General features: G+C 35.3%; 12 protein-coding genes across 12 annotated transcripts; 5 read left to right on the top strand and 7 right to left on the bottom strand.

The window, feature by feature from the left end:
* Positions 1-54: 54 nt before the first annotated feature.
* AC631_02495 (p24 family protein) lies at positions 55-789 on the bottom strand (the record flags this gene model as incomplete). The annotated part of the gene is made up of 1 exon (XM_015611325.1): positions 55-789. One exon carries the CDS (start codon positions 787-789, stop codon positions 55-57), a length of 735 nt encoding a protein of 244 aa, XP_015467852.1.
* A 222-nt stretch (positions 790-1011) lies between these two features.
* On the top strand, positions 1012-2379 carry SWD1 (COMPASS subunit protein; the record flags this gene model as incomplete). The annotated part of the gene is made up of 1 exon (XM_015611324.1): positions 1012-2379. The coding sequence occupies one exon, from the start codon at positions 1012-1014 to the stop codon at positions 2377-2379; it is 1368 nt and encodes a 455-aa protein (XP_015467851.1).
* A 477-nt stretch (positions 2380-2856) lies between these two features.
* FKH2 (forkhead family transcription factor) lies at positions 2857-4953 on the top strand (the record flags this gene model as incomplete). The annotated part of the gene is made up of 1 exon (XM_015611323.1): positions 2857-4953. The coding sequence occupies one exon, from the start codon at positions 2857-2859 to the stop codon at positions 4951-4953; it is 2097 nt and encodes a 698-aa protein (XP_015467850.1).
* Positions 4954-5255: 302 nt separating this feature from the next.
* Positions 5256-9026, bottom strand: AC631_02492 (U2 snRNP complex subunit; the record flags this gene model as incomplete). The annotated part of the gene is made up of 1 exon (XM_015611322.1): positions 5256-9026. The coding sequence occupies one exon, from the start codon at positions 9024-9026 to the stop codon at positions 5256-5258; it is 3771 nt and encodes a 1256-aa protein (XP_015467849.1).
* An 870-nt stretch (positions 9027-9896) lies between these two features.
* NGT1 (Ngt1p) lies at positions 9897-11438 on the bottom strand (the record flags this gene model as incomplete). Its single annotated transcript, XM_015611321.1, has 1 exon — positions 9897-11438. One exon carries the CDS (start codon positions 11436-11438, stop codon positions 9897-9899), a length of 1542 nt encoding a protein of 513 aa, XP_015467848.1.
* Positions 11439-12357: 919 nt separating this feature from the next.
* Positions 12358-13878, bottom strand: AC631_02490 (uncharacterized protein; the record flags this gene model as incomplete). Its single annotated transcript, XM_015611320.1, has 1 exon — positions 12358-13878. One exon carries the CDS (start codon positions 13876-13878, stop codon positions 12358-12360), a length of 1521 nt encoding a protein of 506 aa, XP_015467847.1.
* Positions 13879-14430: 552 nt separating this feature from the next.
* On the bottom strand, positions 14431-14962 carry AC631_02489 (uncharacterized protein; the record flags this gene model as incomplete). The annotated part of the gene is made up of 2 exons (XM_015611319.1): positions 14431-14812; positions 14952-14962. 2 exons carry the CDS (start codon positions 14960-14962, stop codon positions 14431-14433), a joined length of 393 nt encoding a protein of 130 aa, XP_015467846.1.
* A 359-nt stretch (positions 14963-15321) lies between these two features.
* AC631_02488 (uncharacterized protein) lies at positions 15322-19680 on the top strand (the record flags this gene model as incomplete). Its single annotated transcript, XM_015611318.1, has 1 exon — positions 15322-19680. The coding sequence occupies one exon, from the start codon at positions 15322-15324 to the stop codon at positions 19678-19680; it is 4359 nt and encodes a 1452-aa protein (XP_015467845.1).
* A 34-nt stretch (positions 19681-19714) lies between these two features.
* On the bottom strand, positions 19715-20317 carry AC631_02487 (uncharacterized protein; the record flags this gene model as incomplete). The annotated part of the gene is made up of 1 exon (XM_015611317.1): positions 19715-20317. The coding sequence occupies one exon, from the start codon at positions 20315-20317 to the stop codon at positions 19715-19717; it is 603 nt and encodes a 200-aa protein (XP_015467844.1).
* Positions 20318-21779: 1462 nt separating this feature from the next.
* Positions 21780-25187, top strand: PMC1 (calcium-transporting ATPase; the record flags this gene model as incomplete). The annotated part of the gene is made up of 1 exon (XM_015611316.1): positions 21780-25187. One exon carries the CDS (start codon positions 21780-21782, stop codon positions 25185-25187), a length of 3408 nt encoding a protein of 1135 aa, XP_015467843.1.
* A 141-nt stretch (positions 25188-25328) lies between these two features.
* On the bottom strand, positions 25329-26078 carry AC631_02485 (Golgi transport complex subunit; the record flags this gene model as incomplete). Its single annotated transcript, XM_015611315.1, has 1 exon — positions 25329-26078. One exon carries the CDS (start codon positions 26076-26078, stop codon positions 25329-25331), a length of 750 nt encoding a protein of 249 aa, XP_015467842.1.
* A 112-nt stretch (positions 26079-26190) lies between these two features.
* Positions 26191-27375, top strand: AC631_02484 (WD40 repeat domain-containing protein; the record flags this gene model as incomplete). Its single annotated transcript, XM_015611314.1, has 1 exon — positions 26191-27375. The coding sequence occupies one exon, from the start codon at positions 26191-26193 to the stop codon at positions 27373-27375; it is 1185 nt and encodes a 394-aa protein (XP_015467841.1).
* Between the last annotated feature and the right edge of the window lie 70 nt (positions 27376-27445).

Genomic DNA, 27445 nt, shown 5'->3' with positions numbered 1-27445 from the left:
ATAATTTTAATCTAGTCAGAGTAGAAATTTCTTAGTGGAGTTGGATGCAAGAAATCATGAAATCTTTTCCTTGACAAAAAAAGTCAGCAATGCAATCATTTGATACACACAAGTAATTATTAAAGCACCGAGCTGAACTATCAGCCACCTAACAACACGTTCACAAGTGCGCTCAGATTGATCCCGAAACAGTTCCTCTTTCTCTCGTATGAATTCCTGTTCTCTTCTGATATCAGTGAGTTTGTCATTTATGGTATTGATCTGTTCTGTTAATGTGTTGACGGTTTGAGTATGCTTTGCATCGAATATTTCTCCATCCCGGATCAGAAAATCAACCATAATCCTAGACTTTTTGAATTTCAGATCCTTCAACGCATCCATGTCGTCGCTGCCACTATCAAGCCATCTCCTTTTATAAAAGCTCTTTGGTGTGAAGCAAATTCTATGTTCTCCAGATTCCAAAGCACTGAACGTGAATTGACCCTTAGGCGACCCTTTTTGATGTACCACCCGATGGTCTGTATCAAACTTCTCCTCTACGTCAATAAGAATCCCCGTATTTATTTTGTCTAGCGGTGAGTAGAACTCGTGTGTATCCTCATCAAATATCTCCAACTTATATCTTCCTATTAGCAATGTTCCCAGAGCAAGTTCTTTGTAAAAGCATCTTCTTGTCCCAGCGTCAAGATAAAAATGAAATGACCCCTGAATTGGGCTAGGGAACTGAAGTAGTAAAAAAATGCCAACCAAGGATACGTATGATCTGCTTAAATATTGAAAGTGTACCATGAAAGTCCTCCTTAACACTCTAACCACTGGATATGCTATATTATATTAGACATTAATTACTTGGGTGACAATATAAACAACAATTACGTTTGTAATCCTCTTGGCGACTTATCTTTAGGTTAATCTGTTAATAGTTCAGCTACTTAACGGCGCGTTAAAATGAAATTTATATATTTTTGGTGTATAAAGAAGTAATAAATTTCATATCTACTAGATAAGGTAATGAATTTATCATTACAAGATCCATTTGCAGTAGCTAAGGAGTATCCAGAGACCCTCACACATACATTGCAATATGGACATTCTGTGGTAATTCAATTCAATTATAAAGGTGATTACTTAGCATCTGGGTTGAGCGATGGGTCTATTGTAATCTACGATTTGATGAGTAATGGAGGCATAGTGGCACATTTGGAGAAAGGAGGGCACACCAGGCCTGTGTCTTCGATCAGTTGGTCGAGTTGTGGCAGATATTTGCTCACATCGTCACAAGATTGGTGCTGCAATTTGTGGGATTTGGATCGGGTGAATAGAGATGATGGCGACGAATTGGATGGTGGACCTATTATACGAAGAGTCAAGTTCGACGGGCCCATATGGCTGGCAATGTTACATCCTAAAAATCATTTTTTATTCACGGCTTCTCTTTACGAAGACTCGCCAGTTTTCGTGGACTTGAGTATAGAATCTGACATCAAAGTGCATCTGTTGAGCACAGTTCCCTTGCCATTGCAGCAGGCAGAGGATAACGAAGAACAGTCGAATCAAGTGGATGATAGCGACGAAGAAAAGGCCAGTCGCAAGAAAAAGAAAGACAAACATATGACGTTAGTGACCACATTCACGCCTGGTGATGGCAACTACATCTTCACAGGAACAAGCAAGGGGTGGCTTAACATTATTTCCACCGAATCCTTGCAATTGGTACATTCGATCAAAATTGCAAACTCGAACATTAAAAACTTGGTGGTATCTCCGAACGGCAGAAAGTTGGCCATAAACTCGTCCGATCGTATCATCCGCCAGATTAATTTACCCGACATGATCAATATAACAGACCCCAACAACTGGGAATTCGAAGTCGAGCACAAATACCAGGATGTCGTCAACCGTTTACAGTGGAACCTGGTAACCTTCAACCACAACGCCGAATTCTTGATTGCCTCCACCTTCGGTCAATCCTCCCAGGATCTATACATGTGGGAAACCTCGCTCGGATCTCTTATCAAGATTTTGGAAGGAAGTAACGAAGAATTAATAGATGTCAAGTGGAATTATCACCGTTGCACGGTGGGTTCCACCGGCTTGGACAGTGGCTCTATCTACTTGTGGCTGATCCAATTCCCCCAGAAGTGGAGTGCTCTTGCCCCTGACTTCGTAGAAATAGAAGAGAATATAGACTATGAAGAAAAAGAAGACGAGTTCGATTATATTAACGAGGATATATTAAATAAAAGACGAATGGAAGAAGAAGACTTAATAGTCGACATAATCACTAAAGAAACAGTTGATGCTCGTGGGTTTGAAGTGGCCCAAGATTCCTTTATCATCCCTATTGACTACGATCAACCCTCTGGTGATATTGATTGAAAATTTATATAGTGTATAGTTTCCCTGTATATTAGTCGTATCCGGAATAAAGTCAAAACAAAAAAATGTTTTGTAAACAAACAGAAAAATTAACGGGCGAAAAACCAATTTCATTAATTCTCTAGTGAAATAATACATTCTATACGAATATCTTTCAAGATAAGGTATTTGAAAGGTACGGACAATATAAGTCAATTGACTCAGCGAATTTTGTGTAGAAAAGTTGAAAAAATAGTGATATTTGGAACATTTAATTGTGGGTTCACTTGTTGACAAAGAAGGATAGAAAAAAATAGTTTACCCCATAGTAGGATACAAACGAATCCAAAAAGCCAAATAAACATATATTCATATCCAGAATTCCAATAATCGATTGGCGGCATTGCATATATTGACAAAAGTGAAAAAGTGGATCATACCATATTGGAAAATATTTAATTGGATAGACGAGTGAAATTACCAAGACGAAGAAAGAACATGTCGGGCACATCTACACCTCGGAAACGTACCCTTGGCGATCTAAATGAAGGCGAGGGACCAAATTTTGAAGATCCTATTGATATGGTTAACGCCGTGATTTCGACGTTACAGACCCCTGTAGAGAAGACGAACGTTGCTTTAACGTATGCTAACGACAAAAATCTTGCTACTGAAGTACAGGCATACGCAAAAATAGCAGGGCAGGACTGGACATACTATGTTAAGTCATTATCGATACCTATTGGTAGAAATACTGATAACCCGGGGGGAAGTTCGCAGCCCCTTGTTGACATTGATTTGGGACCCGCAAAAGTTGTTTCAAGACAACACGCCATGATTACTTATAATTTAGATTTAAGGTATTGGGAATTGAAGGTTTTAGGAAGAAATGGTGCCAGAGTTGATGGTCAGAAGGTACCATTTGGCGAGAATCACTCGACGCCGTTACACTCTGGTGCTATATTAGATATCGGTGGCACCCAAATGATGTTCATATTACCGGACTCTCCTCCAAATATACTGCAAAAAGTGCTAAGCACATGCTTAGCGAAGTATAATGCTAACTTAAATAAATCAAAGAGAAAGTCGATTTCTGATTTTCCCCAGCAACACACAATACCTATTAATCCATCCAGCCAGGTTAAAAGCTTCCAAATGTTTGATAAAGCACAATTGACTCAATCTCCATCATCAGCATCTGCTACCTCTTTGCAAAATAATTTAGATCAAGATTTATCTAGGGAAGAGGCAAAGGATATTAAGCCTCCTTACTCTTACGCTACTATGATCACTCAAGCTATTTTGTCTAATGATGATGGAGTGATGTCATTGTCTGAAATATACAATTGGATAGCCTCTCATTACGCATACTATAAATATTCGAAAACGGGTTGGCAAAATTCTATTAGACATAATTTGTCTTTAAATAAAGCATTTGAAAAGGTTCCAAGAAGACCTAACGAACCGGGTAAGGGTATGAAGTGGCAAATCAGTGAATCTTATAAAGAGGACTTTTTAAATAAAATTCAAAGTGGGTCGTTGCTGAAAGCAAGAAGAGGTTCATCTGTTTCTAGACAGTTACAGTTACATCTTGCGACTCATCAAAATTTACCAGAGTCCCAAAAATACTATGTAAAAGATGATCCATCTAGAAGTAATTCGTTTAATCACCAAAGAGATAATTCTTTACCAAAATTAGGACAACCGATGCAATATCAACAAGCGCCACCAAATCCAATGCAACACAATCCTTTATCCTATATGGCTAACCAACCTCCTCAGAATGGCTCATTCGGGGTTCCTCCTCCTCGATCATATGGCTACCAACACCCTCCACCACCTCAATTAATGTACGGAAGTCATATGATGCATCAAAACCAGAGCGATTCCTCGTCTATTCAACAGGTACCTGGGAACAAAAATGAACTTTCATCACCAATAAGACAATTATCGGATATCAATACCACAACTCCGAAACTACCAAAGGTTTCTGGTAATCATTTATTTAATTTACCGCCACCTCCTCCATCCACACATTCTATGGGAACCTCCGCCCCACAAGCACATCATTCTCGTCTGAATTCGTATAACCATCAGCAACAGCTAACTGAAAATAATTCAAATTCTTACAATTCCTCCACGAACAATCAAACCAGCGAACCAAATACAACAAATACTAATGCTCAAAATGTATCAAGTGGACCAACAAATACTTCAGATCTTGCTTTAGGCTTCACGAGTCCTAAAAAGATTGCTCCATTAGAAGCTTTTACCCCTGAAAGAGGTTCGAAATCATCGAGTAACAAATTAGGTGTGGCAAATGGCGTTAATACTAATCAATCATCACCTGCATTCTGGAACTTTGTTCAGTTTAGTACCCCAAATGCCCAAACCCCATTAAAGGCTAACGATCAGAATAATCAATTAAGTCCTACGTTAAACAGAAGAGTATTTGGAAGTAATGGTTTTACAAAAGAGAAAAATGAAAAGGGTGATTTGTCACCGCTCAAACCAAGAAATAGCCATGACGATAATTCAAAGACTGACGATGTTGATGAATTAAATACACAAAAAAATGGAGAAATAAACGCTTAGTTCTTTTTTAATACTTTGTTAGGTACTTCGAGTCTATTTTTCTTCTTTTTATTGTGTCTTTATTTAACGCTGTGCTAATATAAGTCAATTTTCTTCTATCTTGCATAAAATGATGTTTCAAAAATATTTATTCCCCAAGTCTATGAGGTGTGGCTTGAGCTTATGCCTATAGGTACCAATAAATGGATCATCGAATTGCTTTTTTTACGTTGTCCTATAATATATTTATATATATATTAATTATGTATGTCTACTTGTGTATTTAGTTAATAAAGTATTATTATTCATTAAATTAGATTAGGCTAAAATGCCGATCTATGCCTCAATTCTGAGATCTTCTTTTCGATCTCTTTCGGTGTTCTACTCAATTCTGAACCAATCTTTATTTTCGTTGAATGACTTAATTCACAAAATCTTTCAATTAAATCACCATCAATAACGTTTTTTACCGGGTTATAATAACTCCTAAATTTCAAATGATCCTTACCTAGTAAATTGTAACCATTTTTGTTTTTATCAAAATCATCAAAATTATAATCGAAGTATTTGCGTAATAAAAGTTGCAAATCACCCAAAAATTTTACTTCATTCTCTGTAGAAAGCGGTAGCAAAAGACCCAAAGTACCTTGTATTCCAGTATAAATTATACTTTCTTTGCCGCCCATTACTAAGCTTCCCTTTGTAAACGACGTAGGTATATCTTGTAAATAAAATTCGCAAATATTTTTTAATCTTGAACCTGATCCATTAAGATATGACTCTTGGTATCTTAGTATACTCCAATCTTTATCAGATTGTTGTGAAATGGTTTCTGGAACCCTAGAGACAAATATGTTCCCAAACTTGTCACCTCCAATTATTGTATCGTAGTCTAATGTAATCAAAGCTGTCACTTGTCTCTTCATAATATCGTCTGCGAAGGGAATAAATTGATTTTCCATGGAATCGTATTTAACGAATGTCGTTGACATACTCGAATCACCCACAACAATTCTAGACCCCCCTTGATGAGTTAATCTAACTATATTTTTCAAGTAGTCTATATTGGATGATGATTTCCGCAAAAGCTGCCTTTGACCTAGATCATAAAGTCGTAAGAAGTTTCCCATCCCAACTAGCAATTTCCCATTAAATGGAATAATAGCAGTTGGCTGGTAATCTAACTCAGTTTTATGGACAAATTCCAAGACTTCTTTGTTCCTATCGGACGTCTTGTTAACCATGAAAGTATATAAATAATTATTCGAATACGAGTTAGGTAAGAATTTCTGATCTTTCGTTGTACCGATGACTAAAAATTCTTGATTTTTAGTCTGTCTAGATTCAAAATGTAAACGACAAAGTGATATAGCACTTTCATTCTTTGGTAATTCGATAGTTTGGATAATCTCTTGATTATTAAAATCTATAATTTCAATGCAAGATGCCCAAGCATGCTTTGATTTCTCAAAACCAAACGCATCGAAATAATCTTGATCTATTTCTGGGGCATCCACATTTGCATTTTTGCTTTCATTCGGAGTGTCGGAAAGATTTGTGACAGGGAATGGTGATAAAATACCATATTCTGATTCAATTATATATATATATGTGGAAGAGCTTGCTTTGTGGTCGGTTGGACTGTCAACAATCATCTTTCTAGGTAAGTAGCGTAGTTTAACGCTGTTTATTATGAAATCATCGTTAATGTTGAATCCAGATTCTTCACTATCAGCGTTACCAATAGTAAGTATTATCAAGTTATTATTATCTATCCCAACTATGCCCTCACCTCCTATATCTTCAGAATAAAACGATGCACCATTTGTAATGCTAGTATCCAACAACGGAGTCATCTTAAAATCTCCCTTAGAATGATAACCAATCCACGGTCTAGAAGAAATAGCTAAAAGACCGTTTTTTTGTAATTGTGGCAATCCAATGACAGATAATTGAACAGGTTTTGACCCTAAAAATTGAATTCTTGTATCGGACAATTTCCCTGTTGTTTCATCGATGGTGACACGGACATACAACCCGTTTTCCATACCAATATGAACTAATGTCGAATGTTCATATGGCACCATTACAATGGATGCAGCATTTGCTGACAACGCTTGCAAAGTAACTATCTCAAGACAATTATGAGGCTTTAACGAAATGGCCTGAATAGTTTCATCTGAACAACCAACAATAGCGAATGAGCTTTTTCTTTGTGATTTACTGATAAGTGAAGAAGACAATGCGAGCGCAGTAATTGATCCGCCAGACACTTCTAACCTTTCTTGATATTCAACCAACTGATCGTCCACTGGATCAATTTCGAAGTAGCAGATTTCTCTATTGGATAATCCAATTATAACCTGTTCATTATTTGTGCTAGCTTTAATAATTGAAATACCTGCAGGGGGGTACCAGTCAGTTGACTTCTTCTCTATCAGATCATTTATCGATGTGTGTTTTATATGCCTAATACCATTAGAATAAATTTGAACAATTGAGGATTTTCCGACTTGTTGGACATTTATCGTAGGTTCATTTGTAACGAATTGGGAATCACTCACTTCTTCCACTACCTCACCAATAGACAATACTAATGTTTGAGAAGATAGCGTGGATGATAGAACCAAATATTCATCATTGGTGGACTCCGCAAAAACCTTCGTAGTACTTATTGCTGTTGGCTGAATAGGTAAGGGTGATGAAACAACAGTATTGGTAGAAATACCATGCGTCAAAGTCTTCAAATATGAATGTGAAGATAGAAGTGTCAACTGCTTAAATGGGTCAGGAATTTCTGGTCGTAATGTTTCAATTAGAGCACCCTCTGTAATGGGGTTCAAAGTTTCCATTATATCGATTAATGCTAAGTTTTCTAATCCAGCGACTTTGAAATATCGATTTGTTATATCCAATTCAAATATAGACTTATAGTCAGGAAAGTTGCAAGATTGTAACGTAGTAGAGTTGTTATCATCTCCCAATTTTTCAAACTGATAGAAGAGTTTATTGTTGCTTGCAACATTAGCAAAAAGAAATCCACTCTTGAATATATTAAGGCCTTGTGATAACGGAATTGTATCAAAATAAGATATGTTGATATTTTCAATATTTTCATTACCCTCGTTATAATCAATAGTCATTTTAAAACAGTCCCCCAATTGACTTTGGACTAGAATAAAAAAGTTGTTCTTCTTAAGCCTGTGGATAACGTGGTTCACTATGATAGTTTCGTTTGTATTAGACCTTATAGGTATTGGTAGGTATTGATTGTCTTTAGACGGATGAGCATATATAATTGCCGATTTGCAGCAAATAAGTAGGCCTCCAATAAAATCTGGTAACGGAATCAAATGTGAAGAAGATCCGGGAATTTTGACATTGGATTTATGTTTCACTACGTGGTTTAATCCCTGATCTAACTCATAGTAGTTTAAAAGTAATGATGGCTTATCAATATCGCGGTCATCATCTACATGACCATTGTCTTGTTGGCTCGCATTATAATCACATTCAATAGCAGCAAACATTGGATTTTCAAATCCAGTATCCATAGCGCACATTTGTAAAGTTAAAGTTTGTTTGGAAAATGTCTCTAGTGGCGATGATAATTCAAGTTTCCCTTCATCATTTGATTGCACTTTATAAACCAATTTATTCTTTTCTATGGCACTAATTAGAATTGCTCTGTTGTGAGGATCCACACATAGATATTCACCAGGTGAAGTTCTTCTCAACCCATTCTTGGAATGAGGTTCTTGAAATAACGGTACAAATTGTAATTTCTCTGTGTCAAATTCTAAGACAACCAATTTTCCCGAATCTGATGAAATTACAACATAGTCTTTGTGAGAACCAACCAATCGTATTTTATCGAGTGCCTGTATTATACCAAATGATGCTTGTTGGTAGAGTTTTTCTAATTTACCTGTATTTGAATCTGCTTTCCACAACTCGATCGATGTTGAGTTGGCTAGTATAATCTCTTGTGATTTCTTACTACCTAAGAATTGACCTACAATCGAAGCAATACACAGGGACGGTTGCTTAATAGTAAGATTATATAGGTACAAGGATTCATTATCAATCAGCATTCTAACTAATTATGGTATACCTAAGAGATTTTCTTATTGTAAACAATATCCATGCTAAATACATAGTCGTTACGATGAGCTATGTTTACTGCATATAACGGAACAATTTTGGTTTCGTCCTTAACAGTGATACTTTCTATATAATATATATTAGGACTATTCAGCTCGAAAGAGACAATGTTATCACATATTTCTCTTGATTTCTTATGAATAAATTGATATTTGATTCTTACTCTTTATGACTGTGAAAGGCGCAGGTAAGTGATGAGAGTTTTCATTACTTCCCAATATCTACTCCGGGGAAGGGACTTAACAGAGTACTATATTTTTTAAATAGAACATTGACAAAGATGTACTAATAATTAACTATTTTATAATTTTGTTATAATGCTTCCCTTTAACTGTTAATATTTCGAGTAAAAAAAAGCCATAACTTTAAGTTGTTGCAAAATCCTGCACGTCATATTCAACATGTATTAATTTACCTATGCATTCAAACATGAACTTGAAAAGCCGTAGCCCTCTTTGAACCTACTTTTATGTGAATGAAAGATGTTTGGTTTGATTAGTTCATTTTAAATTACAAATTACGGCACACTTTTTGCAACTTTCATTTATTTCTTACTGTTGCTTCTAAAATTGAGAAAATATATAAAACCTAATTCAATTTAATCGTGATATTTAAAAACATTCTTCAAAATTAAAATCATCGGAAACCAAATGGTTGTCCAATATTAAATCTATGTTCTAAATGCAGAATACAATACTATGATATTTGATTTAAATTATATTAAAATACAAGTAATCTCATTATTTACACCAAAAGCGCGATTATTAAGAAGTAATATACAGCAGAAGGAATTAGAGTAATTAAACCTCTGCAATGGATTTAACTGACTTAATTTCATTTTCTGTTATAACTTCAGTCAAGCCATCGGTTTCAATGTCTGTGTGATCAGTAATCTTAAACCAGACCAATGGCAATGCGATAAGCAAAGAACCATTAACCAAAGCCCAAGAACTTGCAAACAAGTCGATGTAAGGTTTTTCCAAAGCATCTAATCTCCATACAATCGCTGCACCTGCGGATTGAAGACCCTTGTAAAAACCAGCGTATAAAGCAGTCTTCTTAGGATTATTACTCATACTTCCTAAAATCCAAAACAAGTAAGTTTGGAACATGGAGTCAAAGATACCATAGAATATATAAAGGAACACAGGTCCAACATATGCACCATCTTTGAAATCAATTGGAGTAAGTTTAGGTGGGATTTTACCAGCAGCATCTGGGCTTGTGACATCTTCTCTTGTAAAGCCAAGTTGAAATTTTAATCCACCTCCCCAAATAGCTAAAGATACAACAGTTAATATGATATATCCAAGCTTAGCACGAGCACTTCTACGGAAGTACTTCAAGTCTAAAATAGATCCAAAAATAGTAGCACCAAACATTTGAGATAACCAGTAAAGCAACGAATTTAAGGATCTGGTTCTAATATTGAAACGACCAGCGTTGAAATCATTAAATTGATATGTATAGAACCAGTTCGAAGCAAAAAACATAGGGAATATGAAAAAAATTCTTGGTTCAGAAATCAACAAGTGATATAAATCACCAAGCTCCTTTTTCCAACTTGGGAACTTCTTATTCATGACACGAGTACCATCTGATTTCCAAACCTTGTTCATTGGCAACATACACATAGCTATGAGTGAACCGCAGAACATCAAAACCATGAATGCAATATAGGTACTATCTCCAACTGCTGAACCCTTATTATTAATATTGTTAGCTAATGGAATGATGGATCCGATAACACCACCCAAGTTAAATATCACCCAGAACACCATAATGGCTCTTCCCTTTTTATCTTCGGTAGGATAACTCAAGATGATCGTACCTTGAGCTGCCCAAAGACAAGAGGCACAAATACCCAAGTAGGCACCAGCAAATATAACAAACCCTTTGTTCTGAGTATGATAGAAACATAATAAACTCGACGAGTAAATAAAATAACCAGTACCTCCACCAATCAAACAAGCCTTAATACCAAAATAGTTACAAATAGTACCAGCAAAAAACCCAATAGTTGCAAAACATGAGTATAACGCAACATTAGCATTATCTGCCGTTGACCTATCCGATATACCTGCACCACCGATACCACTCAACGCATTGTACATACCAGGTGTCATGAAAAGAACAAATGAAAGCATTATAATCTGAACCATCGAGTCAGAATATTGGGGAAGCCCAGGAATCAATCTTCGATCGTACCATTTGCCAGATGAAGCTATTTCTTCTGGCGTATGTTTCTTGAGTTCAAGATGACTATCATCGTGGTGATAATTGTCAGAAGACTCAACACTGCTATCAAGTTCAACGTTTGTATTAGCTTCTTTTTCTGACATCACTACCTTCTATATATGTCCTGAAAATTTTCTACCGAAACTTATTCTATATTGAAAAAAAAAAACTCCCTAAAATAAGTGGTATTTTTGCAATATATATATACAAGAGAGACTCAATTTATTCCTTACTAAGTAATGGGTCATATGTGATAATCTAAAGATAAAGTGCTTCCTATTTTTGAAAGGGGATTGAACGTTGATATTACATTCGCACTGGGGTAATTCGTATATACAACCATGTTACATTTGATTTAATGTGAGCAAAATCCCATTTAACTCAAAATTCTCTATGTAAATTCTACGGCACTTTAAATATTTATGAGATCTTTCCCATTTAATTCTATTGTTTCGCCTTATCATTTTTTTACTATTCTCGCACAAGAAACTGATTGCGACCTTCCGTAATCAATAAATCACCTTGAAATTACCTAATCTTGTGTTTCTCGCTTAGCTTAATGGAACGTAACATTGGATTTCGTAAGGCTTTTTATGATTAGGCTCGTAGCACAATTAGTAGTATCTTGTGGAATATCCCTGGTGTGCATATTTTGCAATTTAAAGTGGCTACTCTACTTTCACGTTACATCGTTTATTTATCATGATTATTACTCGATTGGAATGTAATTATGAAGTACTAGATAAAATTATCGATTAAGTGGTTAATTGTCACGTTGCGCTTGAAGATTTTCTGGTAATATTAAGACCTGATATCAGTCGACCTTTGATTTTAGCAAATTTATTTCCTGAATATTGGTAACCATGATGTCATCAGAGATTACTACATAAATAAATTGCAAATAATGCGGAGACCTTTTGGTTGGTGCAACCAATTGAAGATACCCAGGTATCGAATGCAACCAATTGTTGCAGATGGAATTGTTGAATTGCAAGCGCTAAATTATATTATTAAATAAATACTCTATTTTTTGTATTCCGCACCGACTTCAATAATGCTGTTGATTAAATCATCGACAACCTTATCGGTTAAAGTAGGCGAATTGAATACAACTCTAAAAAACTCACCTTCGTTGCCTTTGTCAGTAGGGTTAGGTGAAAAATCTACCAAATACCTACCTCTTTTATGTAATTCTCTCGAAATGAAACGGGTGATTTCTGTATTGTCGTGATCAGTGTAATCAGATGGCCTATAGTAAAAGCAGACTTGCAAACATGCTGGCAATTCCTTTTCACTACCGATAACCAATTTAAATTTAGGGTTTTTACTGATCTTTTCAACAAAGTCTTTAGCGATGGCAAATGCATGGTCGACACGGCCAGCAAAGCCTTCCGTTCCATAATATAACCAACCCATGTAGAATTTGAAAGAATCGGCTCTTCTACCGCATCCCATAGTTCCATCAGCCAAGTCATAATTTTCAATGCTATCGTCATCACTCTCCCTGCCGTGGAATAGATATGGTGCTGATAACGATAAAGATTTCTGGAAATGCAGAACATGGGGCAACAAAAGGAAAGAGCAAGTTGCTGGGATCCCTAACATTTTGTGAGGATTAACTGTAATGGAATTAGCTAACCTTGAACCCTTCATTTTAGACTTGTGAGTTTCTGAAAATACAACGTTACCACCCCAAGATCCATCAATATGAAACCAACAATCAAATTTCTTAGCAATCTTAGAGATCTCTTCAAATGGATCATAAGATCCGAATACAGTTGTACCGGCAGTACCGTTGATATACAATGGCGTGTATCCTTGCTCGATGGAATTCTCAATAACCTTACTCAAATCGTTTACGTCCATACTTCCGTCTGGCAAAATTTTAATTTTGAAAACATTCAGGGACCCTAAGCCCAACAAAATAGCACCTTTGATCACTGAGTAGTGACAATGTTCTGAAGTATAGATGGCAAATTTATAATCTCCGTTACCGTTTTCTTTAGTATCTGGATACTTCAATGCTCTTGCAATTTGCATCGAAGTGATATTTGACCACGATCCACCTGAAAAAGTAAGACCCCCACAAGTTTCTTTGTCATCGTCAAAAAATAATTGTGCATATTTCCTACCAATATAATTTTCCAATACTGATAAAGCGGGCGACACAGTGTATACGTGTGAATTGGTATTTAAAATTGATAGTATCAAGTCTGATATGACACCAATAGGATTGTTAGATGCATATAACTTATCTAAAAATCCTGGGTTCCATGTGTTAACCGAGTATTTCAAGACTTGATCAACGGTATTGGACAATTTTTCATAATCACCTTTAATACCGTTATCGAGTTCTTTATCATTAGTAAATTCTTTCTTTAAAAATTCTGGACTATGATATTTTCCTAAAGAATCAATTTCGTAATTAGAGGAATTTGGGTCTGCCTTATCGATGTACTCAAGGATTTTAGGCTTTATCAAGCTTAACAATTTATCGAGCTCTGCAACCCTATCCGATTCTATATCACTACTTATTTTAGTCATTGTATTAATGTTGATGTATATTTCAATTTTATATCTTTCCTTTCGAATAAATGATATTCAATTTATATTCACAGTACAAAAGAAATCAAATTTTTCAATACTGTGGATCATATGCCATAAAGCTTGATTATTTGTCAATCGGCCGCGCATTTAACTAGAGGACGAGATTTGTATGATAGTTATTTGAGCTGAGATGATATAAATAAAATGCTTGAGTAACATACATCATTTACTTTGTTCTTCTGTGAATTCATGCTAAGATAGCTTCTGCCATAGAGTAAGGTAGGCAAATATTATTCTGCTCAAAATCCTAAGTAGTAAATATGCGCAATGTACATGGTCTTATCGATTACAAGGATTAATATGTATTCTGATATGAGATATTATAAGACCTTTATTATTAATAAGACCTATATCGTCTTTACCGATATATTATTTAATATGGTCAGACGTAATTTCCTATTTACAAGCTAAATTTATGAGATTTTAGCATTAGTTGCATTTTCGAGTACTTTTACTCTGGTAGATTCCGAAATAAAACGGGATATGCTATTATTGGTTATCGGTTTCCAACCCCCCGGCCAACCTTGCCCTCTCTTGCTCTTCTCTCAAGAGTCTTTGTTTAGATAAATTTCTGTTTAAGACTTCCAATTTTTTCATTTCTTCATGAGCATCGAAATTTCCTGATGATAGATTCTCATAAGTATCATCATACTTACCGGTGGACAATGGAGCATTACCTTTCATTCTTTTTCTCATATCGAACATACCAGTTTTACACTCCATGAATGCCCTGAAGTTGGCGATACACAAATCTGGAAGATCCTTTTTTAATTCGGGATCGGACAAACATTTCTTAGGTGTATTTCTCTCTATAAGAACACATGGAGACCTTTGTAAGCAAATAGCTAGAGCTTTCTTTTGGTCTTTACAACTACAGAGCATTAGTATAAAAAATTCATTTTTATGTCCATTTGGATTTACGTGATAGTAGATCCAACAAGAAAATTCGATCAGCTACATGACAAGTTTCACACCAAAGAAGATCTTTTCAATATCAAAACATTACATACCTTGCACCCATTTTGAATCCGTCAAGTAAGAATAAGTACTAATTCCATAATCATGATATAGAATTATTTCCATCTATAAAAGGTATGAACTATATACAGGACCAAAATTTATAGGATACACTGGGTTAAACATATAGAAAGCCAGACTTCTTATCTTTATAACAAAAGACTTTCTTCAATTGAAAGAGAAAAAATCTTAGAAAATACTAAGATAATCCAGAATTGATTGATATATATTATTATTTCTCGTCAGTTGGAGCTGGGTGGAAATAAATTAATCTAAGATCAATCTCGAAGTCTCAATTATCAATCCAGTAGTTTATGTCCTTTGATAGTTCTAAAAGCCAAAATTGAATAATTCTGATTAGAAATGACTATAAACTTTGTGCCAGGGGAGGTAAATAATAGCCCGTATTCTGTGCTGCAAGGGTTATGGAAATCTCATCATATAATCGCCTATGGGTCAGGGAACAATTTGATCATATACACCACGACAACAGATAGCGCTACAAAGAATAAAAAATCAGATCACTTACAAACTATCTACTTGGAAGCCGATCCATATGCAATTGATATTAATTCATCTAACGGGCTCATTGTTATTTCGATCGGAAACAATATAGTTGTCTATAAGCCTGTTAATGAATACATGCTGAAACCGCAATGGACTCATGCATTAGAATTCGATAACGTTGATTCTACTTTAATAAGCTGTTTACAATGGGCACCATTGGAGGATGAGTTGATAGTGGGATCAAAAGAATCCCTAACACTTTACCATATTTACGATGAGTATGGATCCTTGAAATATGAAAAAAGATGGAATTCGGTTCAATCAAATCCTATTACAAACATAAAAATTACAAATAATTCCAATAAAATAATTACCATTAGTGGTAATTATGAAAGATTGGTGAAAGTGTGGTCTAGAATTAACTATGGCGAGAATACTTTATTTGAGCTTTCTTATTTAAATCACCCTTTGAATACTTATGTCACTGACCTTAAATGGAAGTTTCGTATTCCATCTGACTCGATTAGCACTGTAGACAGTTCTATGGCCAATATTAAAAATATTCGTGGATATATTGATAATGGTAATGATGATAATGACATAATATATACGTTGACAAACGATAATATTTTGCGAGTATGGGCAGCCTACGAATTTAGCGGGCACAGCCATTTCAGATCGTGGGCATCATTAGACTTAACAGGCTGTTTTGATGATGACGAGATAATTTCGATTGTAACAATAGATAATTTTCATCTCCAAAAGACATTAATTCCCCAAATTGAGACCGGCCAAGGGAGTTCTAGAATATTCAAGTATTTTGAAAACCAGAATTTAAATGATTTAGACCTTCTATTCGTTGTGAGTAAAAAAGGTAAGATTGCAATTTATTCTATTTTGAATATTTCATTGACACCACCAAACGCAATAAAATTTGAAAGGTTGGATCAATCTAATATGTGTTTTGATAAAAACTCATTTCCTAATGGAATTAATAATACAAAATTTGAAACTCTAACCAAAGAAGTAATCCAAAGCGAGGAGTTTTTGATAAATTTAAAGCCAATTATATTCCCTGAATTAGAATTTTTAGATAACAGCAGCAATTCAACTGGGTTGTCCATATTAATCCACGACAGACTAAAAAATACAATCAGATTTAATGTATTTGATTTCCAGAATATATTGAAATCAGATTCATCTGTTTTAGGTGCAAAACTAATTAACAAATTTCAAGGCCATACTAAATCAATACAAAAATTAGTTAGATCGAATTCCTCATTTTCTTCGAACAACATTTTGTTTTCAATTCTGAATTTCCCTGAACATAACTACTTATGGGAACCTTTACTGATCGGTACTTCGAATACTCAAAGTATGTCAATAACTAAGAAGTTTCAAATTAATTTAAACAATGGTTGTTCCAAAACGAACGAGAAGAGTGAAGGGATTTGGGACAGCGTCTTGTTGAATGATGTTGAACCCCCCAATAAAATCGGAAGACATCACTTGGTGGTGGCTTTGGAAAAGAGTGGACTTATAAGTTTATGGGATTGTAATGCATTAACACTGGATATACGAAATGCATCACTTTTAGAAAGATTAGAAATTTTAAGTTCAAATAATGAGCGTGTCGTTCAAGAGCCTAGGGCATTTGTAATAACAGAGTTTCCAAAAGAGTCCTGCGATTCAAAAGAGTATTGTATAATTGCCATATTTGAAAATGATTTGGTGAGAGCTTGGAAGCTCATTATTGAAAGTAATAATAAGCAACCTATGTCTATCAGCTTGAAGTCATTAAGTATTAATAATTTACCGCAGAATGAAAAGATTCATCAAATAGCCTTAATCGATTCTTTTGTTTCCAAAGGTGAGAGGAATTTAATATCTGTGATCGATAAGAAAGATCGGGTAAAGTTTTTTGCAATCGACTTTGCAAAGTCGCGGGATTCACTAGAATGGGTTGAAACGTACAGGCTCCATACTAATATATCGGAAGCTAGTAAAATACACGGAGCTTCAATTATCAATAAGTTTGCTATAGTTGACAAAACTGGCTCTCGATTGACAATTTGGGATACAAATTCTGGCGTCTTAGAGTACGAAGAAACATTTGACGAGAGTTACGGTGCTGTAACAGATCTTGATTGGACATTTATTACTTCGAGTTCGGAGAAACTGACATCAAATGCTATATTGTCAGTAGGTTTTCTGAGATTTGTCTTGTTATACACTCAGTTGCGTTATGATTACACGAATAAAATCCCAACATTTGGGGTATTAAAAAAGATTGATATATCAGATTACACTTCACATGAAATTGGAGACCTGATTTGGCTTGATGATGGATACTTAGTCATTGGCTGTGGTAATCAATTTTTTATAGATGATAAATGGGTAAAGCTAGGTAGTTCGACGAATAGTTCGCTTGATTCTACGATACGTCAGTTAATGGTGGGATATACCAACAAAGCAAATGAAGAGAATGAAGCAAACGATGAAGCACAAAACAAAGCCAAATCTACTAATGACTTGGTATATGATATTGAACAATTAGTTAGAATTTTGAATGGCCCATTGCCTGTATATCATCCTCAATTTTTAATTCAGTGTTTATTCATGAGCCAAATTTCATTGGTGAAAGATGTTCTTGTTAGATTATTTCAAATATTACGGAAAGGTGATCCCATCCAGTGGGATTTGAGTATGGATTTGACAAATGAGGTGTTTGAAAATAACGAATCAAGGCAAAGTGGAGCAAGTACACCATCCTTGTCAAATAAAATTGATATTATTAATGATGCTTTAACAAGTAAATTTGATTCTTCAGGTATTCATATCTTTAGTTCTTTTAATGATAACTTGCTGGATTTATTAATTGAGAAGTTGATGAAGACATCTCTACCTTTGTTGACAAGGCATCAACAAATAACATTAATTTCAATAATTTCAATAGTAAGGGAACTCGAGAAATACGTGATAGCCTTAGATGAGAATGGTTTAAGATTTTTATTGGGCTTGAAATTATTTCAACTATCTTCTAAACAATCAAAACTAACCACTAGAGATATCAGCTGGGCTTTACATAGTGACAATAAGGAAATGTTACTAACTATGGTAGAAGCATACTACAAAAATAGACTTAAATGGGACAATGTGAAACAAACAGGACTTGTTTATTGGGTCGAAACAATAAGATTGACAAAAATCATTGAATCATCTGCCAGAAATGAATTTAGTGATACAAGAGATCCATCGGGAAGAGTCTCTTTATTTTATCTAGCAATTCGTAAAAAGCAAGTATTAATTGGATTGTGGAGGACAGTCAGCCACTCAGAACAACAAAAGATGTTAAAATTTCTAGCAAATGATTTTAACGAGCAAAGATGGAAATCTGCTGCGTTGAAAAATGCGTACGTATTAATGGGTAAACATAGATACATTGATGCAGCTTATTTTTTTCTTTTAGCAGATGCATTGAAGGATTGTTGTAATGTAATAGCTACGAAATTGAATGATGTTCAATTAGCGATCGCAATAGCTAAGATTTATGCGGCAACGAGCAAAGGCACAATCTCAGAGAAGGAAATTATTAAGAATTTAATTGAAAATTATATGGTACCAGAAGTATTGAAGAATGGAGACAGATGGATAACAAGTTGGATATTTTGGGAATTGGAAGAAAATGAAATATCAATTCAGGCATTGATCAAATCGCCTATAGAAATCATCAAGCAGCATAAATCCAAATTTTCTGATGATTGCTATAAATATTATATTAGCAAAATCACTCCACAATTTTCGAGTATGAGCTTTTTGAAAGATGACCCAGTGCTAGTTATTTTGTTTCATGCATTAAGACAGAAAACTGTAAAGTACTTGAAGGGATCATTATCTATCGCACCCGAGGAGGAATTTAATTTTATTATAAAAGTTTGCTCGATATATACAAGAATGGGTTGTGATTACTTAGCAGTGGTATTAATTAGAAATTGGAGTTTCGTCAAATATGATGAATCGAAGAATGAAATTAAATGGTCAAATAATACGCCAACGAATACGAATACGAATCAATTAAACGAGAAGCAAAATACTTTATCATTTACTGAAAATGGTATTCACCCTGAAAGCATGGCTCAAAAAATCAAGGCTCAACCACCTCCACCCACTGCATTCGAAGAACCAGACATGAGTGCCTTTGACTTCGGTTTCTGATAGAATATATGTATATATAAGTAACATTTCAGCATTAGAATATAGCGTTGGCCGATCTGAGCACACTGGACAACGTTTGAAGTAGTGACGCCCAAGAGTCGTAGATTGTAGTAATTGCACCGAATATAAAGAAGACCCACATTTTCGAGACAAGAACACCCTTGATTGCATGAAAAATCATTGCATTTCCTATAGCCATTACGACACGCAATGACTCGAGCACCTTTGACCACCATTCGCTGGGATCCGCAGGCTTATTAATTATCAAAATCAACGGCCTGAAGAATGACTTGTCTACCAAGGTGATCAACATTCTGTCGAAGTAGTCTATCCAATAATGCCTGATATAGACCAATTCATACTCCGGAAATGACGTCTTCAACAAGAGAGAAGGATCCCCATATTCTGGATCTAATAGCTTATGACACTCCTCAGATTTTACTTCGCAAAACGGCTTGGATAATAAAACAACCTTAAAGTTTATTTTAAACTGGTCAATCGTATCAGGGTTTACGACGAATGGAACAGTGAATACAATGACGTACAAAGGGATTATAAACAAGCATGCAAATTGCAAATTTTCAAGAAATATTTTTCCATAATGTTGTAAAGAAGTAAATCGGGAACGCTCAACCATGTTTATACATCAAGAATCAATATTTGTGGATGCATTGATAGATAAGGAGTGCTTTCCGATAAGCAAATGAAGGTCGCGATATAGTAATAAAAAAAAAAAATTTTAACCCTACCCGGGACTCGAACCCGGAGTCTTCCGCTTAGGAGGCGGATGCCTTAACCGTTTGGCCAGCAGGGCTAATCTCGCTATTTTGAGCAAAACCCTGTTTACATGCGCTGTATATCTCGTTAACTATCAGACTTCTTTTACAGAATCTTGCGCATGCTATGATTATTATGCGTGAAAAGCAATTAGAAAATTTGGTCATCAAATAACATGGCAATCCTCAAGCCACTCAATATTATGCAAAGCTAGTGGCGACGCTGCCCTTTATCGCCATGGCTGTTCACATTACTTGGGCCTGCCGTGGTAAAAAACACAGAAACCAGGTCATCAATTACATATTTCCGAAAATGACAATTAATTTAGCCTGCGCACAATATACGGCTACACTCTACTGTCGTCTATCATTCGCGAAAATTACTCTTTCGATAGCAATAGCAGTGCCAAGTATTTGGGGCCATTTGAACAATTAGCAATGCCTGCGACTTTGTCCTCTTCATCCATGTAGAAATCGGGCACTGCTGGGTATGTTTAGATGCACTGGTGGCTTGAATAGATCTTGATAATCCTTTGCTGCGGAATATATCCAGCAAAAATTTTAAATCTTCTTCATTTATTAGTATTTGTATGCAAACCGACATGCTTGACATATATGTAATAGTGGTCGGCAAAGATCAGATTGTAAGCAATTCTACTGAGTATGACTAGGTTTCGATGATATTTTAATTGTTCGGCGAGGGAGTGACTACAATTTAGTTGCAAATTCTGACCGATCGAAACCTTGCCTACTATAACCGCAATAAGCCTATACCTACATAATTGCATACATTATGTTGCTAGATCTTGTGTCACCCAAGACTTTGCACTTTCACTTAGCCTCCAATTGTAGAGTCAAACCTCGCAAAGTATTAAATGTATTTTGCATCCTCGCTAAATTCTCGGTATATAGTATATAATAGCGCATATCATCACATGAGTGGCCCATAAATTCAGTCGTAAATAAATCGGAAGTTGTAGATAATAGGGCATCTAGAGCCATTTCCGAACATACGTGGAACACAGCCTCTATTAGAAATTTACCTTGAACCAGTTCATTTTGATAAAATTAAGCTTATCAATCGTATATCGGCAAAGAGGGATAATCCATATAGTGAACATTAATCATATAAATTGAAATCAATATTCCAAAGGATTTGTGAGGATAAGATTGAAGTTTTTGAACAATTTTTCATAGATCTGTCTATACCTGATAAACATTTAATATATCTTCTACTAAGTAGAACAGTTCTTATTATAAAAATCTATTGGTATTTTAATTAATACATAATAGTGCTTCGTACCTTCATAATAATAGGGTATAATGGTTGCATTAAATCCTAATAAGTATGGACATACTTTGGGGGTGGAACCTCAAAAATTTCAAGGTGAATCAGATCAAGGTAGCATATCGTCTGCATCACCGTTGGCGGGAGAGCCATATAGCATCGGACCTGATGAGTTAGCAGAGTTGCATGACCCTAAGTCGATGAAGAAGTTGTATGAAATAGGAGGCGTAGATAGTTTGAGTGCCAACTTCAAAACTGACCTAAAGGGAGGTATTAATGACGGGGATGAGAAGGATATGGAAAGGAGAACACAGTACTATGGAGTCAATAGGTTGCCAACGAAAGTACGTAAGGGTTTCTTTGAGTTGTGCTTTGATGCGATGAAAGATAAGGTTTTGATCTTGTTGTCAGTGGCAGCTGTGATTTCTCTTGCATTGGGGCTCTACGAAACATTCGGCCAGGGTGTTATGTACGACGATGAAGGAAATGCAATGCCAAAGGTCGACTGGGTCGAAGGGGTCGCCATCATGGTAGCAGTTGCTATTGTGGTTCTTGTGGGTGCTGCAAATGATTACCAAAAAGAGCGTCAATTTGCAAAATTGAACGCTAAGAAGGAAGATCGTGAGTTAATTGTTATTCGTAATGGTTGTCAGAAGATGATTTCTATTTACGACTTAATGGTAGGTGATATAACAAACCTACAGACTGGGGATGTGATACCAGCGGATGCAATTTTGGTTAGTGGAGAAGTTGAGTGTGATGAATCTGCATTGACCGGTGAGGCGCATACCATTAAGAAAGCGCCAGCAGACGAATCTATGAAATTTTATCAGAATCAGTTGCCGACGAATGAAGATATTGGGTCTAGAGATATCAAATTTAAAGATCCCTTTTTAATTTCAGGAGCTAAAGTATTGTCAGGTTTAGGTAATGCCATGGTTACCGCAGTGGGCCCCAATTCCATTCATGGGAGGACAATGGCAAGTTTAAATCAAGAAAGTGAGACCACTCCATTACAGTTAAGATTGGACAATTTAGCTGAAGGTATTTCCAAGTATGGTTTTTTGGCAGCGTTGGTATTATTCATCGTATTGTTCATTAGGTATTGTGTTAATATTGCACCAGGAGGAAAGTTTCATATTTTGAAAAGTACAGAAAAAGGTAAAAAATTTGTGGATATATTGATTACTGCTATCACTATTGTTGTGGTGGCTGTTCCAGAAGGATTGCCATTAGCGGTTACCTTAGCTTTGGCATTTGCAAGTACTAGAATGGCACAGAATGGTAATTTGGTAAGAGTTTTGAAATCGTGTGAAACTATGGGTGGTGCAACTGCTATTTGTTCAGATAAGACAGGTACTTTAACTGAAAATAGAATGAGAGTTGTGAAGGGACTTTTCGGTAGTCAAGATTTTGACGATACTGTTGGAAGCGATGGTCCAAGATCACTGGATATGTTTTCAAGTATACTGAATGATTCGAATGTTTTCTTCTGTACTAATGTGGCTATTAACTCAACTTCTTTTGTGAATCTGGATTACGACGAGGCGAAAGCTGAATTGGCGAAAATAAAACCTAAGAAACAATCTCTTATCAAGCATTTACTTACCAATTCAAGTGCTCGTCAAAAGAAACAGTTAGAATTTCATCAAGTGGATGAACCATATTTGGGTAATAAGACAGAATGTGCGTTGTTGATCTTGGCTAATGAAAAATTGAATTTATTCGGTGATAAATCATTAGAACAACAAAGACAGGACAGCTTGCAAGATATTGTTCAAGTCTTTCCCTTCGAAAGTTCTAGAAAATGGTCAGGTGTTGTTATGAAGATTGATAATGGTTTCAGATTCTATTGCAAGGGAGCAGCAGAAATTATTTTCAAGAATTGCGGCTATCAGCTTGATCTGAATGGTGATGTTATAAGAATGGATAGGAACTTACGTGATGCTGCATTGACAAAAATAGATGAGTATGCTAATGATGCTTTAAGAGCGATTGCTTTATGTCACAGGGATTTCGTGGGTATTAATAGCTGGCCACCTCAAGAACTAGTCAATGATAATAAATCAGAAGCTGATCCCAAATTGTTGATTAATACAAATGGTAATGTGGAAGATGACAGAAAAATGTCAATTATAGACGGCATAGTTGGTCTTCAAGATCCATTGAAGGAAGGTGTCCCTGAAGCAGTTCTCCGTTGTAAGCAAGCAGGTGTTTCTGTTAGAATGGTGACAGGTGATAATCTCATTACTGCAAAGGCAATTTCTAAAGGTTGTAACATTTTGACATCTGAAGATTTGTCGAATGAGTATGCATTTATGGAGGGGCCAGCTTTCCGTAAGTTATCAGTTCAAGAGCGTAACAAAATTGCTCCAAAATTGAAAGTTTTGGCAAGATCTTCACCAGAAGATAAAAGAATCTTAGTAGAAACATTGCGTACTGCAGGTGAAGTTGTTGCTGTAACGGGAGATGGTACAAATGATGCTCCTGCTTTGAAATTAGCTGATGTTGGGTTCTCGATGGGTATTTCTGGTACTGAAGTTGCAAGGGAAGCTTCTGATATTATTTTAATGACTGATGATTTTACAGATATTGTGCAAGCAATTAAATGGGGTAGAACAGTTGCTACATCTATTAAGAAATTCATTCAATTTCAATTAACAGTTAATATAACAGCTTGTTTGTTAACCTTTGTATCAGCAGTTGCATCTTCTGAAAATAAGTCAGTATTGACAGCAGTTCAATTATTGTGGGTTAATTTGATTATGGACACTTTAGCTGCTTTAGCTTTAGCTACTGATAAACCCGATGAATCATCTTTAAGAAAAAAGCCTGCTGGAAGGAAGACTCCATTAATTTCGGTCTCTATGTGGAAAATGATTCTCGGTCAATCAATGACACAGTTAATTGTTACGTTTATTTTACACTTCGCCGGTAAGTCAATTTTCATCGGATCAAGACCTGCGACGAACCACGAAAATTTACAATTGGATGCTATGACATTTAATGCATTTGTTTGGTTACAATTCTGGAAATTAATTGTGACTAGAAAATTAGACGAGGCTGACGGTGTAAGTAAGGTAAGGGATAGAATTACCAGGGACAATTTGGATTTCACACAACATTTATTTAGAAACTGGTACTTCATTGGAATTGCTGCAATTATTGGTGGCGCTCAGATTTTAATTATGTTTGTTGGCGGTGCTGCATTTAGCATTGCTAGACAGACACCAGCGATGTGGGCCACGGCTATGATTTGCGGTTTTCTTTCAATACCAGCCGGTTTAATCATCAGAATCATTCCAAATGAATGGGTAGTAGCAATATTCCCAACAAGGGCATTTAATTTATTCATTTATTATGCTGGGTTTAAGTTTTTGAAGTCTAAAAAGAAGAATAACGAACAAGATTTAGAGAAGTTTTCTTCATCAGATAAGGAATGAGAAAAAGATCATATGGTGATATTTAATTCATGCATTTTGGTATTAAACTGAATTCAAGACTATTCAGGAAGGCATAGTTTTATCAATATTATTTTGGTGTCTAGGGTGTTTATGTGTATATTATAGTAAAACAAGTTTAGATCAAACATGCTTATTTGTATTTAAATAGTGGTCTAATTCAGTATTTAATTTACTGGTGAATCTTTTATAAATAGGATAGAAGTTTGTCAAATTTTGAAGCAAGGGCAATAAATTGACTAGCTCATTGATATTTGTGACTAGAAGTTGATTGATTTCATTTTTTTCATTACTTAACTGATTTCTAATAGTATCATATAGGTTATTTAGCGAGCTTTGAAACGATTCAACTGTTGTTGAATCTGGGTTGTTTATATTAATTGAGTTGAGCCTTTCAAAAATAACTAGCACTTGATATAAATTATTCTTTATACTTTTCAACTTTATTAAGTTATCAATGGATTCTGGCTGAGACTCATTATTTTCGTTCAACTCTTCATTCACCTGTTTTATATCGGTTTGTAATAGTAGTATAGAATTGTTCAAGGTATTTATAAAGTATTGTAATCTGGTCATATCATTCAGTGCGTTTGGGACTTCATCGTTATTCAATCCCTGCGTGATAACCTTTGAAGAATTTTGTAAGACTTCGATTTGATTAATTAAATCATTTGACAACTCACTGGTATGGTAGTCAAGATGTGTTACTAAATTTGAACATTTATTTGATAAGCTTTGAAGGTTGGTTTTTGAATAAACCTGTGATTGTAGTTTATTATTTGATATTGATTGGAAAAGCGCATCAACGTAATTAGACGGATTGAAGTCCGAATCGAAGAACATGGATAAAGACTCGTCATTTATTTGTGTCATCTTGTGTTAATTAAATATTTTTAGATAAGAGTTAAATGTATAGCTGTGAATTTTGGTATTTGAGGTGAGAATTTTAAATTTAACTCAAAATAACTATCACGAAGTAAATACGATGGATCTTTTAACTATACAAGATTCTTTTGAAGAAGTTATATGTGATGTAAAGAACGGAATACTCGAACAAGATAAATTTTGGGTAGCCAGGAGAAGCATTGAGTCAGAGGTGAATCAGGACTTTTGGTATATTGATGTTACAAAGCAGGATATGAAAAATGATGTTGGTAATTTAAAGTTCTTGAGTACAAAAGGTAAGAATTATCAGCTTCAAGTAGACAGAGAAGTTTATAATTTACAGAGTTTCTATAAAAAGGTGAAATTAACAAATTCTAGAATCAGTTCAGTTGCAGTTTCTTCAGATAGCAAACACTTGATTGTGGGAACTACGAAAGGAGAATTGATTATATATAATTTGGTAACAGATACAATAGAAAAAAAGATACCAGAAGCACATTTTGAGGATGTAACAATTTTGAAGTTCTTTCCATCTGACAAGGTCATAATGTCAGTTGGAATTGATCTAAAGATAAAAATATGGGGGCTTACGGGCGAATTAGTAAGAACAATGTCAAACCAAGTAAAAGAAATAACTGAAATTGGGTTACTCGGTAAGACAGGAAGAAATTTTATAAGTGGGTCTAAGGATGGCTCAATTGATATTTGGGAGTGTGGGCAAGGTCAGCTCATCTATAGTCTTAGACGCATTCAAAATAATAATGATCCCGTTAATTGCTTCGTAATTGGAAAGTATGAATCATCAGGGTCTAAAATATCAGAATTAGAATTTGAAACGGGAAACCAATGCGCCTATGTAGGCTTCGATTCAGGTATAATCCAGCAATTCAATATTGGTGACCATTGCCAGACGAGAGTGAGATTCGAGGATGGAAAGGCTGGCGTTAGCTCGATTGATATAAGTGATGAAATTTTGGTCAGTGGTTATAAGGATGGACAACTTAAATTCTGGAATATTGCAACTGAAGTTATAATATGCAAATATCAATTAAATTCCCATTTTCCAATTTCTACGGTTAAAGTGTTACAAAGAAAAGGGGATACTATATCAGTGTTGGTTTACAACGGCCCTGAAACTCTTTTGAAGTTAGAAATTGACCTTAACAATAAGGTGATGAATCAAACTTACCTTATCGGAATGGAAGAAAACTTTAGTGTATATAGTGTTGCACTTAATCAAGACAACATAATAATTGGGGGAGATCAACTAACAGTGTATCAGTAGACAAGCAGATGAGAACGTGCACATCTGGAAGTATATACATGATGATATTTCAAAACAAATATTTAGATAT

Source organism: Debaryomyces fabryi, assembly GCF_001447935.2.
Source record: "Debaryomyces fabryi strain CBS 789 chromosome Unknown contig00044, whole genome shotgun sequence".
NCBI lineage: Eukaryota > Fungi > Ascomycota > Pichiomycetes > Serinales > Debaryomycetaceae > Debaryomyces > Debaryomyces fabryi.
Note: the sequence above shows the minus strand (reverse complement) of the source record. Positions and strands in the feature narration are given on the sequence as shown.